The sequence below is a fragment of the Colletotrichum aenigma genome (genome assembly GCF_013390185.1).
Source record: "Colletotrichum aenigma strain Cg56 chromosome Unknown KSG_Cg56_contig02, whole genome shotgun sequence".
In the NCBI taxonomy this organism is placed as follows: Eukaryota; Fungi; Ascomycota; class Sordariomycetes; order Glomerellales; family Glomerellaceae; genus Colletotrichum; species Colletotrichum aenigma.
Window position 1 is genome coordinate 2,155,264 of NW_023500908.1, and position 14,567 is coordinate 2,169,830.

Below are 14,567 nucleotides of genomic sequence, written 5' to 3' on the forward strand. Positions count from 1 at the left end.
GTTCTTGCATGCTACTTTAACTGGCGGGTTTAAGCCCCAAGGAAAGCAAAAGAAATATCATAAATAAGTCATTTGGCTAACGCTGAATATAAATGAAAGGATCTAACAGTACACCAAGTCCTCGGCTTCACGAATGAAAGATGCACTCCACTTATAGAAACCTAGAAACGTCCTGAAGACTAAGACTCAGCTCTTCGGCGCACCTCTTCAAACTACTGCGCTGCGCCTGAGCATATAATTCATTTGCATCCAACACATGACATTTCAAAGCTTTCTCGTAGCCGTGTAAGTCTGGTTTTGCTGCGTCCTCCTTATCCATGGCCGAGTCGCTGGTGCTGGTACTGGATTGAAGGTTGGACTGAAAGATGCCAGCGGCCGAGAACGGAAGAAAGTCTTCATAGGTAATTGGCAGAGCCTCCAGCACCCCAGCGGAGACGAGCTGGTCAAGTAAGGAGGTTGGGTTGACGATTTCAAGGTTCGGGATGCCAGTTAGCTTTTCTCGAGCACCCTCTGCGCATTTATACTCCGAGTAAACAAGGCCCCGACGACGCAACTCGTTCCAATCATCAGGGAACTTCTCGAAAGTCTCCTTGAAAACTTGGTCTACAGCAGATGGTACGACCTTGTCCCCTCTTTGTGTCGTCGCCATGGCGTCGTCAAGAAGCTCGTCGAACAGTTTCCTGCCCGCAGGTGTGACAGCAGCCCCTCTCTCTTCAATCTCGCCGAACCTTGCTTTGTGGAATCCATCGACGAACTCATCTCGTCCTGAAATAGCGAAACGGATTCCCTCCTGCAGTGCTAGAAAGCTGGTTTGCCTCAAGAGAATGGGGCATTTCCTCGGTGGTGGACCCTCAATCCGGCTCTTCACGGCCATGCCAGCTGCAAGCATTGCCTCTTGGGCGGCGGCAATATCGAGGGCGCGAGGTGTGAGGTGGTTGATGTGTGATGACCGAAAGCAGGCAATGTCCGCCAAAATCGGGTGTTCGTCGCGAAGAAGAGCATACTCTTCATGTGTCGCTGCAGCCAAAGGCTGCCAGCTGAATGTGCGGAGAGCCTCGATGACGAACCGCTCTCCCTGCTCAGGGGTCAGGCGACCTTCTTGTGTAGACTCGGCAGTATCGAGGAGGTTAATGAGGGCGTCGCTAAAGATGTTTCGTCTCTTGAGAAGGTTCAGTGCTACGCCTCGTGCAGCACCAGATTTCAAAAGCTCCGGGCGGAGAAGTGTTGTGAAGACGCGGAACGGATTGCGCTCTAACGACTCAGGCGATGTTGGACGGAAGCATGTTGCATGCATCGGCAATCCCGCAACAGACAAGTCATAGTAGCCGACCGCGTGCATGCCGAGAAGGTTGAATATACGGCGGACGGTGTGTAGTTCTTCGGGTGTTCCAAGACGGATGGCCCCATGTCTCTCGAGTGTAAGACGGTCGATGCTAGCGTCCATCGTTGCGGAGCCTTCGAGGCCCTCAAGCTTTCTTGCCTGTGCATCTCTGTTGACTTTCTGGACGATTTGGATGAGGTCGCCGTAGAGGGGAACTTCGGCCTTGTACATAGTAGACATTGCGAGGGCAAAGGTGGTGCGGAGTGTGTCGGCGTCGACGTAGGCGGCATCCGGCCCCGGCTGTCCCGGAGGCACGGCACGGGATGCGGAGAGCAGACCGGCAGACATAATTAGATGCGGCAGGTTTCCCTCAGAGGAATTATTGGCATATGTGTAATTTTGTTGTTTATCGGGCCCGACATAAAGCAAATATTATCGTTAATACGTTAGACAAGATCCAGATAAAATGGTCGCTCCTTTTGTTTCCTTATAAGATCAAACAAAGCTTCAGAGCGCAGCCGTCCCATGTTTCTCGCAGTGCTCCCGGTCATACGATCAGTTCGGAAGGTGTCAACAAGTTTCACATGACGCCCATGGTTCCTCCCGAGACTTGAGCCGACTGAACCCACATCAACACTGGCTGCTTTGCTCACCTCAGCTGGAAGCCGGCTTCCGAATCGTGCCGTCACCGAGGTCATCGCGGACACCTACCAATCCCTTCACCGGGTGCTGCCGATAAGCCCAAAGCAGGATTACGTTGATATGGAGGTGGGGGGCTTCTCCGTCCCGGACATGGATAAGGCGTTGTGAGGGGGGCGTGCAGCCAGGAATGACGGTTAGTGGCGGCGGCGGCGGGGTCGGGGGTTTCCGAGGATGGCGACATCTATTTGCTTATCCGTGCCATCCAACACGAGGGCTCAGATTGTGCGGAGTAGACATCCTTCAGCGGCACATTGTCTGCATTTCAGAATTGAGGCTTCAACGATTTCAATAAATCGGACCTCAGGAAAACAGGCACAAGGCCAGGCTCTTTGAAGCAACTCTGACCCTGTCCTCACCGTCACATTCCACACAAAAATGTCGCCCAGCGCAACGGAACCTACTTCCGCCCCGGCCCCCGCACCGGCTCCGGCCTCGGCGCTGGACTCGGGAAAGTCGACCGGCAAGGTGAAGAGACTCCATCAGATCCCCGTGCCGGAGTCGAAAGAGGCCGCACGTCAATGGCAGCTGGAACAGATGGCCGCTGCCTTCCGCATATTTGCGAAGCTGGGCTTCTCGGACGGTAGCAGTGGGCACATCAGTCTCAGAGGTATGTGTGTCCAGGGAAACACAAACCTTCGTCGACTTACACGCTAGCGAAGACCCCGTAAGACCAGAGACGTTCTGGATCAACCCGTACGGAGTGCATTTCGGCGTCCTCAAGGTGTCGGACATGGTCCACATTGACGAGGACGGCAACCGTCTGGGCGGTGCCGATAAGCCCGTGAATACGGCCGGCTTCATGATCCACTCGGCCCTACACAAGAGGCGACCGGACATCAACGCTGCCTGCCACATGCACAGCCCCTATGGCCGGGCATGGAGTACTTTCGGCAGACCAATCGAGATGTTGAATCAAGGTCAGGATTCAAGCCATCACCTACCTCGTCGCTTGCTAATCTCATTGTCAAGACTCATGCATGTTCTACAACGATCTCTCCGTGTACCCCTCATTTGGTGGTGTTGTCCTCGCCAAGGAAGAAGGCCAGCGCATCGCCGACAACCTTGGCCCCACGAACAAGAACCTCATCCTTCAGAACCATGGCCTTCTTACTTGCGGTGGCACGATCGGCGAGGCCGCTGCATTCTTCATCGCTCTTGAGCGTGCCTGTCAATCGCAGCTTCTGATTGAGTCCGCCATTGCACCGGGAAGCAATGGTGCTGCAAGTGGTCTGAAGAAGACTTTGGTTGATGATGAGGAGGCCCAGTACACCAAGGACGGTACCGGCACACCTGAAGTCATGTATATGCAGTTCGTTCCGGAGTACCAGTTGATCTTGAAGGAGTCTGGCGGCGACTTCCTGTTGTAAATACCCCTGTTCAGATACAAACCCAAGCTTCATGACACAACCGTCCGTTTCGTTCCGTGTGGTATGGGGCTCAAGGCAGTGGCCAAGATCTGATGTTGACTCTGTGTTACTCAATACCAAGAAGATATACGAAGCGTTCGCTGAGTGCAACCTCAAGTTATCATTACTTCGTTGTCTAAGATACTTTAACAAACACTGCGGCAATAGTATGAGACTCACGACTACTCGTTGCTCTATATATATTCCTATATAATGAAGTACCTCGGTCTTTGGGAATGGACAATCAAAACCTAATTCATACCACCCAATCGGGCGGTGTCTGTCGTACCAAGCCCGAATAAAACCATCTCCCCATAGTATATACGTCGTACACTGGTATCTTCCCTCCAAGTCCAGCATGAATTGCTTTGGATGATGGTGGCATATTTGTGCACTCTAACACCACAGCCCTTATTTCTGGTCGACTCTTGACCAATTCCTTCGCAGTAGCCACCAACTCCGCCTCAATATCGGCATGGACGTAAGGGGCGCCGTTCTCCCTAATAATGTTTCGCAGATGACCACCTGGAGGAACTCCGCGAACTATTACTCTCGGCATCCAAGAATCTGGTACAAAACTAGCTAAATGCTTCGGCCCAAGCTTCGTCTCATCGTATGTTAGAACCCCAACACAGCTATCTGGCGGCAACAGAGCCAAGACTGAGGGCAGTTGTGCCAGAGACGAGGTTGCTATTGGAATGGGCAACCTTACAGCGAGACTTGGGACATATTTAGCATTGAAACCCTCCAACTCAATCGGAGTTCACAAAACTCACTCGGCTTGCGCCATGGCCAAGAAGCCACAGCTGGTGATGATCCCCACACATCCCCGCGCCGCCAACCGAAGACCCGCATCGACAAATCGGTCAATGAAGGCAGAGTCGTATTGATCAGAACTAACAACCTGCGACACTTTGGACCCTTCAGCCATCTCACGAATCAGTGGGAAGGGCCACGTCTTCTCATTGTATGGGTCGCCCGGGGGACGGTGGATGTCTAGGTCGATGGAGATGAAGCCCAGGGGAGGGAGAGCATCCAGGTCCGCAAACTCGGCCATGTCGAAATGATCTCAGCTGCGGAATGTTCAGCCCTTGGTGTTGCAGATTCTCGCAAAGTGCCTTCGTTATAGTCTTGTGGCATCCAACTCGCAGCACGGCAGCTGTCGCTTCAATTGCAGTTATGTCCCCCCGCAAAGTCCCACTCAATGAATCTTACTCGTGGGCCTCATGGAGTTTCAACTGATCAATAATCCCAGCAATAACCCAGACATAAGATATTCAAAATGCAATCACCTGAGCAGATGCCGTAAACAGTGCTACACACACACAAACTTCCCCCGCATCAAATACGTAACAGAAAGACGACAAATTGAAGGGGCTCCGGCCAACATCCCTTAGACTCGGCTCTTCCCGAGCACGACGCCAACAATGTCACCGTGTGGGACATCCCTGCTCGGGAGAATCCGACCTAGCTTCATCCCTCCGTTCATCGGCCGCCCACCGGAGCAAAGCAAGAAAGGGACGAACCGGATGCTGTTATGCCACGCGACTTGCCTAATTTGATGGCAAAGTGGTGTGTCGAGAGCAAGAATTATTCGTTATTCCCGGGACATGCGTTTCGCAGCTATTTCTAAAGCTGCCCAAAGCTATCGCTAATATTCTATGCTGTCTGGAGCGCGCGTCGCATCCCAACTTTTGTACCCCGCCATATTCCTGCCCCGCGTCTTAACTTGCGCCATCTAGCAGTTTCTGTGATCTGTTGTTCATCTTTTTCCTGCTGTTGAACTGCATCACCATTATTCCCATTCCATTACAAGTTCATTCACAATGGCTCCCACGCGCATAGACGAGACCGGCTCCAAGAAGCCCCGCGTCGTCGCCCTCGGCACCCCCAAGTTCGTCGGCGATGACTACCTCGCCGACTTCAAGACCGAGTTCGACTACTCCGTTCTCGAAGCCACCAACCGCGCCGAGACGATAGCCATGCTCCCCGAATCCATCAAGGAAGACGGGCCCATCGACGCATTCATCATCCGCATGGGCACCCCGCCCTACGAGCCCTTTGACGAGGGCTTGCTCAGCGCGCTTGTGCCCAACTGCAAGATCATCACCTCCGCTAGCGCGGGCTTCAACGAGTTCTACGTCGAGTGGATGGCGTCCGAGAACATGTGGTTTTGCAACACCGTTGACGCCGTCGCTGAGGCGACGGCTGATATGGCCATGTTCCTGACCCTGGCGGTGCTGCGCAACACGAGCAACGCAGAGAGGAGCGCCCGCGCGGGAACGTGGAGGGCTGCGCCTGGCCTCGTGCCTGGAAGGGATCCTTCTGGGCTGACCCTGGGTATCGTGGGAATGGGAGCTATTGGAAAGGTTGGTGTCATCCGCGATCGAGTTACGGAGTTGCACAATGTCTAACATCCTCTGTCCGCAGTACCTGGCGAAGAAGGCGGCGGTTTTCAACCTCAAGATTAAGTACTACAACAGGCATCAGCTGCCCGCGGAAGAAGAAACCAAATACAACGCGACATACTGCAGCTCCCTCCACGAGCTTCTTGGGCAGTCAGATATTGTGTCGCTCAACTGCCCTCTCAACGACCAGACCACAGGCCTCATTGGCCCCGACGAGTTCGCTGCCATGAAGGATGGCGTTTTCGTCGTCAACACCGCGCGCGGCCCCGTCATCAACGAGAAGGCCCTGAAGGACGCGCTTGCGTCCGGCAAGGTTGCGCGGGCTGGCCTGGACGTCTTCTGCGACGAGCCCAACCCCGACCTCGAGCTGTTGAACCACGAGAATGTTATCGCACAGCCCCATCTCGGCGGTCTGACGGATATGGCGTTCCAGAAGGCGGAGAGGGAATGCTTTGAGAATATCAGGGCGCTTTTCAAGACGGGCAAGCCTAATTCGCCTGTTATTGACATTACGAAAAGGAAGGCTGAGAAGCTCTCCAGCTGAAAATCTTTCTCATATCAAATTCATACAGGTACATAGAGCAGCGATGGCTGGGGTTACGTACATTGAAGGCTTAAAGAGCAGCCTGGGGGTTGACTTCATTTGAAGAGACTACTACATCTATAAGTAAACGCTACTTACGTATAATGAAAGTCCTACATGATCATGTCCTCTTTGCATCTATTCCAACGAAAAATACTGGATATTGACCAGATCATTACTGGATGTGAGGAGCAGGTAACATGTTGCGACACCGCGATAAACGGGTACGTCAACCGCCGCCTTCATACACATCTGTCTGGCTGCGACATTTGAATTTCGCAAACACCGAAACTTTCCGAATAAGACTGTTGACTCAGAAGTTTGAAAACCTACCTCTGCATTAGAAAGCTGTGATTCAGGAGCCCGACTCTTATCAAACTTCGTGGCATAAGCTATAATGGCCGAGACAAGTAGTATTTGATATTTCATATGTGATTACTATAGCTGAGAGTCCATACAGAAGCCTTTCGTAGGCCCAGATTACGAATATAAATGGCCGGAAACCTAGCAGAGCTTATCCGGATCTAGACCTTCTGGGCGACGGCTTGTGCCTTATCCTTCGCCACGTTGGAATCAGACTCGCTGCTGAGTTATACCGATTAGCTTGCGTTCTTAATCTGGAGAGTGGAATACTAACATGGACTCTTGGGCATCAAGGACGGCTGTCTGGGCTTGCAATTTCATCTGCTTGGCCCTGCGGTTGACATTCCACCATGGGCCCTTGAACAGCTCATCCAACTGCTCCAAGCTCTGCTGAGACGTTTCGGGGACAACACAGTAGACATAAACCAGTGAGAGGAAGCACCATCCCGCGAAGAAGATAAAGGCACCCCAGTTGTGCGTCTGGCTGAGCAACGAAGGCATGCCCTTGTTGACGCCGAAGAAGAACAGCCAGTGGAAGAGTTGGGAGAAGGCGCTGCCGAAAGAGCGGAGGTGATTGGGCCATAGTTCAGCGCCGAAAACGTAGGGTAGAACAAGCAGACCTGCAAAATGTTAGAAAATGACTGTTACGTTACGCTGGGAATGCCTTACCAACGGCATAGCCGAAGCCATGGATGAAGATGGCTGCAATAGCCGCCTCGCTTGAACCAGGAGCAACCGTTCCTTCTTGACGATACTTAATGAAAACACCAAGGTACAGATCAGAGATCATCTGGATGGAAATTCCAGTGAACAAGCTGCGGCGCCGGCCGAGAGCGTCTATGAAGAAGAAGCTTGCAATCAGAGTGAAGAAGAACTTGGCCATGCTGTACATGCCGCTGAGGAATAAGCTTCGCGAGGTACCTCCACTGACGCCCACCATGGCAAGGATGGGGACGAGGTAGGAAGTGACACTGTTTGCGCCAGACAACTGCGCGAGGGCGTACGACAGCACACACTGCTGAACGCGTCGCAGGTTCGTGGGCACGAGGAAAGCGTCCTTCATCAGAACCAACACACCAGGGTTGCGTCCAAACTTCTGTTCCTCCTTCGCGATCTGGATCTTGATGTCTTCAATCTCGTGAGCGACACGGGGGTGGCTGGCGGGGAGGCCTCGCAGGGTGATCAAGTTGCTGATTCCCTCATCGTCGCGTCTGGCAATGAACAACCAGCGAGGGCTCTCGTACAGGAAGAAACTGAGTGCGATCAGGATCGCCATGGCGATTGTCGGGGCGAAGAAGACGAGCTGGTACTGCATTCGGCCGACGGCGACGTGGACAAAGCTTGCGTAGACGATGAAGACGGAGACTGTCAGGGAGAGCAGCATGGCCACGCTGAACCAGACGGCTAGTAGGCCGCGGATCTCTGAGGGGGCGATCTCGACAATGCTGACGGGTCCTGTAACCGTCAAGGCACCGATGCCCAGGCCAGAAACTATGCGCGCCGTGTAGAGGGCGCCGAGATGACCGAAGGAGACCGAGGCGATGATTTGTCCAAGGATCCAGATGCTCATGTATAGACGGTATGACCACATACGTCCGATGCGGTCATTGAGGAAGAAGGAGAGGCCGGCGCCTATGCCGGCTCCGATGTAGACGAAGGAGATGAAGTTGGAGACTTGTGTAGGGTTTGTGGCTGAGGTGATGCCAAAGTCTTGTTGGAAGCCCGGAAGTGAGGGTACGACGGATGATGAGCCTTGGTCCCATGCTGTCCGTTACGTTAGAGTGGTCCCCGGTGGGATGAGGGATGTTGAAGGTGACTTACTGATGGGAATGCCACTCGTGGCATAGAGGGCAGCTGTTAGAAGCAGGTTACGGTTCGCGATGAGCTCTCTAGGGGACTCTCGGATTGCCTTGATGTACTTGGCGAAAGTCGACTCAGTGAAGACCTCTTTGATGGCCATCTTGATGGATACGGTGACACTTGCGGTCACGACTAAACTCGCTCGTGCGTTTGTTTTTTTGGGATTGAACAGAGAGACAGGAGCACAGATACAACTCTGAGATACAATCATGGAGTCGCAACCAATCACCGGGGTATATCGTCAAAAGATGGAAGAGGAAGGAAGGATATGTATATCTCAGATCGACAAATCAACGACATGTTCTGTCGTGTCTATCGGTCAGGCGGACGTTATCAGCAAGCCAAGACTAAAGCAACAAAGACGGGCCCCAGCTCCCCATCCAGAACGCTGCTTTTCGTCCCAACCAAGGAGAAGAGAGACCCGGCTGTCAGGTTCGTCGGTCCTCGCAGTTGCATGCTGGAAAATCTGGGGTAGAGCAGGGAAAACGTGCTTGCGCGGATACTTCCATTCTGCTCAACCCCCTTTGGACGTTGGCGTTGGCCCTCACGCGAGCCAAGCCTCTTGGGAGATAGGAATCTTCCCCTCAAAGTGAACCGTGCTCTCTTCTCCTCGCCATATTTCACTTGAGTAACACGCGCTGGGCACCAGTTGACTGGGTGCGCCGACCAGAAGCCCCCTGGACCCTTATCCGGGACAATCCGAGCAGGGGGGCCCAAGGCCGCGATGAAATGAGGGGCGGGGTGCAGTTTATCAGCTGCCGGGACCGGACCTCGACGGCGTTAGCGGGGAGGCAACGACATGGGTTGGGCTCCGGCAACAACGCGGTAGTGTGCGTTAGAGGGTGAAGTATCTCTGATAGTGACGCCGGACAGATAACGAAGCGGAGGGAACTCCACTCGCCGGGCCATTGCATGTAGGGATTGTCTGAAGGGTTTATCATATCGAGGTTGTCTCATTCTGCCTTCTCTGTTTCTCTTTACATTCACCTCGCTACCTCCCGAGAACACGCTCTGATAGTCTCAGTCGGAGATTATTTGACTCATTAACATCTTCACTAACAAACCCTCGTTGGAGATTCAATCCGCAACAAATCCCCCGCCTCCCCCGCATTTTTGTTGCCCTTGTCCGTTGCGAGCCTCGACCGGCCGACCACGGCGGAACCCGAAATATCGTGCCATACGCGTTGCAACCGCGTCAATGGGCCTGATTAGAATCCGAAGTGCTTGATTGGACGCAGGTCCGGATATTCGGTCTCTTCTCGCTGCCATCAGCAGGCTAGGTTGTTGTTAAGCCAAGCTCATTGAAGACCATTTGTCTCAGTAGTTGCTGCTTATCCACGCACGCTCCTCTCGACTGAGTTCGGTTACAAGACTCCTGTGCATGAGCTTTGGAGGAAGTTGAGCACTTTTTATCTTCATAATACTAGTCCCGCCCCACGAATAGACGCTGGCCGTAAACATCATGGCGCCCACACCAAACAAAGATGATGCCATCATCATCGTCGGCGCAGGCATCTTCGGTCTGAGCACCGCAGTGCACCTCTCGCGCCGCGGCTATACAAACGTGACAGTCTTTGATAAACAGCCATACCACAAGTCACTGTACTCCTATTTCAACGGGTGCGATGGCGCTTCAGCAGGCAAGTGCATATATCCGGTGTTCTAAACCATCAACTAACAGCCGTTCAGATATGAATAAAATCATCCGCTCAGCATACGGATCTCAAACAGAGTACCAAGGCCTTACAATTGAAGCTCTTGAGGGCTGGAACGCGTGGAACGAAGAGTTAGCCACGGGAAAGACTCTCCCACCCGGCCTCAAAACCACAGACCGAGTGTTCGTCAACAATGGCAACCTCTCCGCTTCAGACTCGGCATCCCTGCCCCAATTCGAGCAAGACACCGTCGACAACATGGAAGCAGCAGGTCACAAAAACACCCAACTCATCACAATCTCCCCCGCCCACCAAAAGATTGCCGAAGAAAAGGGCTTCGCCTTCGGCATGGACCCCTTCCGCCGCCTCAAACGTGGCATGAAGGCAGCCGGCGTCCTTGACACCACCGGAGGCATGGCCGTAGCCGACAAAGCCTGCCGTTTTGCCCTCCACAAGGCCGCCTCTCAGGGGGTCAACTTCATCCTCGACCCCGAGGCCGGCGCGCTGGAGTCTCTGGTCTATGCAGACAACAAGGTCGCAGGCATCAAGACCCGCGACGGCAAGACGCACGCCGCAAAGCTAACCATCCTCGCCTGCGGCGGCTGGACCCCGTCCCTGCTGCCCTCCATGGACGGCCTCTGCGAGACAACAGCCGGGTCCGTCGTGCTCCTCAAGATCCCCCGCGAATCGCCCCTCTTCGACCGCTTCGCGCCCGAGAACTTCCCCACCTTCACCTACAAGATCCGCGACGGCGCCGAGGGCGGGCTGTACGGCTTCCCGCGCGACGAGAACGGATGGCTCAAGGTCGGGTACCGCGGGACAAAGTACACCAACCCTGTCGTCCAGGGCGACGGCAAGGAGCGCAGCGTGCCCGTCACGCGGTGGTCGTCTGCCGCAGGCAGCGGGGACGAGCGGATCAAGACGGTGCCACAGCAGGCTCTCAAGGTCATCCGAGCCTTTCTGGCGGAAAACCTTCCGGAGCTGGGCGAAGCGGGCATCGACATTACGTTCTCGAGGATCTGCTGGTACACGGATAGCTACGATAACCACTTTGTCATCGACCACGTGCCTGGCACGGACGAGTCACTGATGGTGGCGACGGGCGGCAGTGGACACGCTTTCAAGTACCTTCCTAACATTGGCAACTGGGTGGTAGACGCGGTCGAGGGGAAGGGACAGGACCAGATTCCGCCCAAATTGTGGAAGTGGAGGCAAATCAAGGCCGATGAAAAGCCATACAATGTCTTGATGGAGGGGAGCAAGGGCGAAAGGGCTCTGGGTAATGTCCCACTGGCCGTCGAGGTTGAGATTGGCGGTGGTGTCATGTCAAAGCTTTAAGCGATTCTAGACATCTATGAAGGGCGTTTTATGGCGGGAAGCCGCATATGATAAACCTTACTAATTACGTGTCTTTGGTTAAAAAAAGGCTCTGGCGCACCTACCTCCGATCTTTCCCATTCCCTCCACCTTTCTCTCGCAACTCCTCTAGCCATAGACCGAACGACCAACAACAAACGCTCAACTCGATTATCAACGTTCTACCATACAGAATGCGTTTCACCACTCTCGTCATGGCGGTCACTGCATGCGCCGGCTTCGCCTCCGCCGGTATTCACCCCTACAGGAATAACGGCGCACCCGCAACTCCGGGAGTTCCTGTCCCTGGTTCCGCGTGGGTCGACAAAGACGCTCAGGCGATTCAGGACAACACTTGGGCGATCGAGGCCGACAAATCCAAACTTGCCTCCAGACAGTACGTTGTTGCAGCTCCTTCAAAACGCCGCAAAGTTGTTAACATTTGTGAAGGCATGCCCGCGATGTAAGGGCTTAAACGCTGCCAGGCAGCTACATTAGGCATGCACGTATGCTGATTGCTCGCGACTGCGGCCCAATTGTGACCACAACTGGTTATTCGTCCAGCAGCCGACAGTTCGCCTCTCAAATACGACAGCCTTTCGTTTTTCTGAATCGGAACGGCACGATACTATCGTCTTTTCTTCCGTCGCAATGCATGATGTATCGGCGTGTTGGCTTCTTGCAGGAGGGAATGGGGTTTGGCCGTTTCGTACCTTGTGTCGCAACCTTGTTGTGTATATGAATGAATACACTTCATTTTTTCCGTGGTTCAGAAGAGTTATGTCTCGAGCTAAGTAAGAGTTGTTTTGCGGACACACAGGTATTTGGTATTAGCAAGGTTCATATTGGTCTAGCAACAACATAAAGCCAAGTCACCACTTCCTTTTTCGAGGTAACCTTTGTGGTTTTTGAAACAAGTGCAGTATTGAAAGGTAGCTTCCCGATGACCTTTGAGGTCTTTTGCTCACCTTGTGGGTGGTAACAGGACTGGATGCATTAGAAGCTACAACCTTTACGGTATAGACCCATCAATCCAAAATGGAAATGGAAGGCAAAAGGGTCTGTACAGGTTCATGTTTCTGTCACCGAAACCGTTCCCGGCTCATACTCCCTCCCCCTTGATATCTATATAAAACTCCACGAGCATCAAGACTAAATCGAAATCTCTCTCCTTTCTTCATACGCAGCATAGCCTGACACCACTGAAGTGAGCTACGCAACCTTCGAGATATGCCTACTGTCCTGGGCCGAACCAATATCCTATTGCATCACTGTCTTTGCTGTTCTGTTTTCCTTTCCTGTTTTCTTCTTCTGTCTTTTCTTGCTGTCTTTTCTTGCTGTCTTTCCTTACTGTTTTGTTTCGTTTTTTTTTTTTGCTTTTCGTTTCTTTTGTCTTTCTTACAGATGCAACAGGACATTGGTTCGACTCGGGTCAGCAGCTATATCTTGAAGGTTGCCTGGCCCCCTTTGGTGAGTGTCACGCATCCTTGCGCAAATTTTTGGGACCTGAAGCTCTGCTTCTTCTTTTTTTTCCTCTTTCGCTTCTGCAATTTACGGTTCGGATCGCGGGGCCTCTGACTCTCTCCCTTTACTTGAGAGTTAGGGACCTCGCGTTCTGGGCCGTTGCGGTAGCAAAACTACTCTGTGTCTTGGTCTTTGCGCTGGGAATAGGAATCCGACCGCGCCATGTATATCTGTAGATCACGGCTATTATTACCATAGGCAATAGGAAAGATTTAGTGTATAATAGATCTTCATGACTGCAATGCAATTGATGTCTCATATCGTGATTGACTATTTGAAAGAAAAGGATGGTCACGAATAGGTGACTATAAAGACTCTCACAAGCTTATGTGGTATATGATTATCTCGTGTCCCAACCGAAACCGCTGAAGCATAGTAGGAGCATGTAATTAGACGCAAGAGCTCCTACGTGCACTCTCAAGATCAATGCTGGGGCGCCATCCTGCGTCTAGCCGTCAGCCTAGTTCAAGTCATTCTCAAAAGATGACAAGCTTTATTCCAAACAACGCTGTCCCGGTTTGATAAGACATAGTCGCTCCGTACCGTAATATCTCAAGAGCCTACCTGACTGTGTGATCCAGTGAGAAGGCAGCATACACCTCAACGCGAGATACTACAAAAGCCGGCATTCTCTTCGTGCCTCACCTTGCGTGGTACCGCGGGGGCCTCCTCATCTTGTTCTCTACGATAACCATGCTCTGGAGAACGAGACCGAGCCGTCGACAATAATGTCAACACGTGCAGGAGTGGTGGGGTAGAGCTGTTGGACAAGGCCGATTTCATAATGCTGAGCATGCCTAGCCGCTATGCTAGGGAGCCTGTCAAGAGCGGGCGACTGAGACTAAGATGCTTCACGTTGATGTACAGCAGTGACAAGGTAATATAAACGACCACGTGCCACTGCTGGTATGAGATGCTGCAAGATAAACGTGTAATTACCAGCATGCAAGATGGACGTTGAATCACGGGGATGCGATTGGATCAGAGTGCCGCGCCCATCATCTGAGTCGGCCGAAAGTCAAATGCCAAAATAAACAGGCGGCAACTACACGCTACGCCGCAAGAACTTAGGGAAGCCTTCCACAGTCGTCTTGGCAGAATATGAGAAAAGGGTGATGACGAATGCCCACGTACACTGGCCCGTTCACAGCCCGCGATGTGGTTCGGTCGTCTAGCGGAAGTTTTGGTAGCCGAGGTGGTTCACACTTAGGCGAGGTTTTAATGATACCTGCAAAGTCGCACGAGATGCTGCACGATGGAGGAGAAATGAGATGACGAGCAAGCGGATCGAACGGCAAACCATCCGTGTGAAAAAGAGAAAAATCCGATGATGTGGGTTAGCGAGGCGTCGTATCACCCGAACACCTCGGAGGCGCGATGAATGAATGG

At 52.9% G+C, this 14,567-nt stretch overlaps 7 protein-coding genes across 7 annotated transcripts; 4 read left to right on the top strand and 3 right to left on the bottom strand.

Moving 5' to 3' along the window:
* Positions 1-151: 151 nt before the first annotated feature.
* ydcJ-0 (Uncharacterized protein) lies at positions 152-1,669 on the bottom strand (the record flags this gene model as incomplete). The annotated part of the gene is made up of 1 exon (XM_037317884.1): positions 152-1,669. The coding sequence occupies one exon, from the start codon at positions 1,667-1,669 to the stop codon at positions 152-154; it is 1,518 nt and encodes a 505-aa protein (XP_037183623.1).
* A 729-nt stretch (positions 1,670-2,398) lies between these two features.
* Positions 2,399-3,390, top strand: CGCA056_v002628 (Meiotically up-regulated gene 14 protein; the record flags this gene model as incomplete). Its single annotated transcript, XM_037317885.1, has 3 exons — positions 2,399-2,630; positions 2,683-2,940; positions 2,993-3,390. The coding sequence occupies 3 exons, from the start codon at positions 2,399-2,401 to the stop codon at positions 3,388-3,390; spliced, it is 888 nt and encodes a 295-aa protein (XP_037183630.1).
* Positions 3,391-4,064: 674 nt separating this feature from the next.
* CGCA056_v002629 (uncharacterized protein) lies at positions 4,065-4,486 on the bottom strand (the record flags this gene model as incomplete). The annotated part of the gene is made up of 2 exons (XM_037317886.1): positions 4,065-4,119; positions 4,206-4,486. The coding sequence occupies 2 exons, from the start codon at positions 4,484-4,486 to the stop codon at positions 4,065-4,067; spliced, it is 336 nt and encodes a 111-aa protein (XP_037183629.1).
* Positions 4,487-5,255: 769 nt separating this feature from the next.
* CGCA056_v002630 (putative 2-hydroxyacid dehydrogenase) lies at positions 5,256-6,381 on the top strand (the record flags this gene model as incomplete). Its single annotated transcript, XM_037317887.1, has 2 exons — positions 5,256-5,798; positions 5,860-6,381. 2 exons carry the CDS (start codon positions 5,256-5,258, stop codon positions 6,379-6,381), a joined length of 1,065 nt encoding a protein of 354 aa, XP_037182682.1.
* Positions 6,382-6,944: 563 nt separating this feature from the next.
* Positions 6,945-8,743, bottom strand: qutD-8 (Quinate permease; the record flags this gene model as incomplete). Its single annotated transcript, XM_037317888.1, has 4 exons — positions 6,945-7,005; positions 7,058-7,403; positions 7,453-8,547; positions 8,605-8,743. The coding sequence occupies 4 exons, from the start codon at positions 8,741-8,743 to the stop codon at positions 6,945-6,947; spliced, it is 1,641 nt and encodes a 546-aa protein (XP_037182683.1).
* Positions 8,744-10,105: 1,362 nt separating this feature from the next.
* On the top strand, positions 10,106-11,636 carry fap1-7 (L-pipecolate oxidase; the record flags this gene model as incomplete). Its single annotated transcript, XM_037317889.1, has 2 exons — positions 10,106-10,263; positions 10,325-11,636. The coding sequence occupies 2 exons, from the start codon at positions 10,106-10,108 to the stop codon at positions 11,634-11,636; spliced, it is 1,470 nt and encodes a 489-aa protein (XP_037182680.1).
* A 233-nt stretch (positions 11,637-11,869) lies between these two features.
* CGCA056_v002633 (uncharacterized protein) lies at positions 11,870-12,129 on the top strand (the record flags this gene model as incomplete). The annotated part of the gene is made up of 2 exons (XM_037317890.1): positions 11,870-12,051; positions 12,105-12,129. 2 exons carry the CDS (start codon positions 11,870-11,872, stop codon positions 12,127-12,129), a joined length of 207 nt encoding a protein of 68 aa, XP_037182681.1.
* Positions 12,130-14,567: the final 2,438 nt, after the last annotated feature.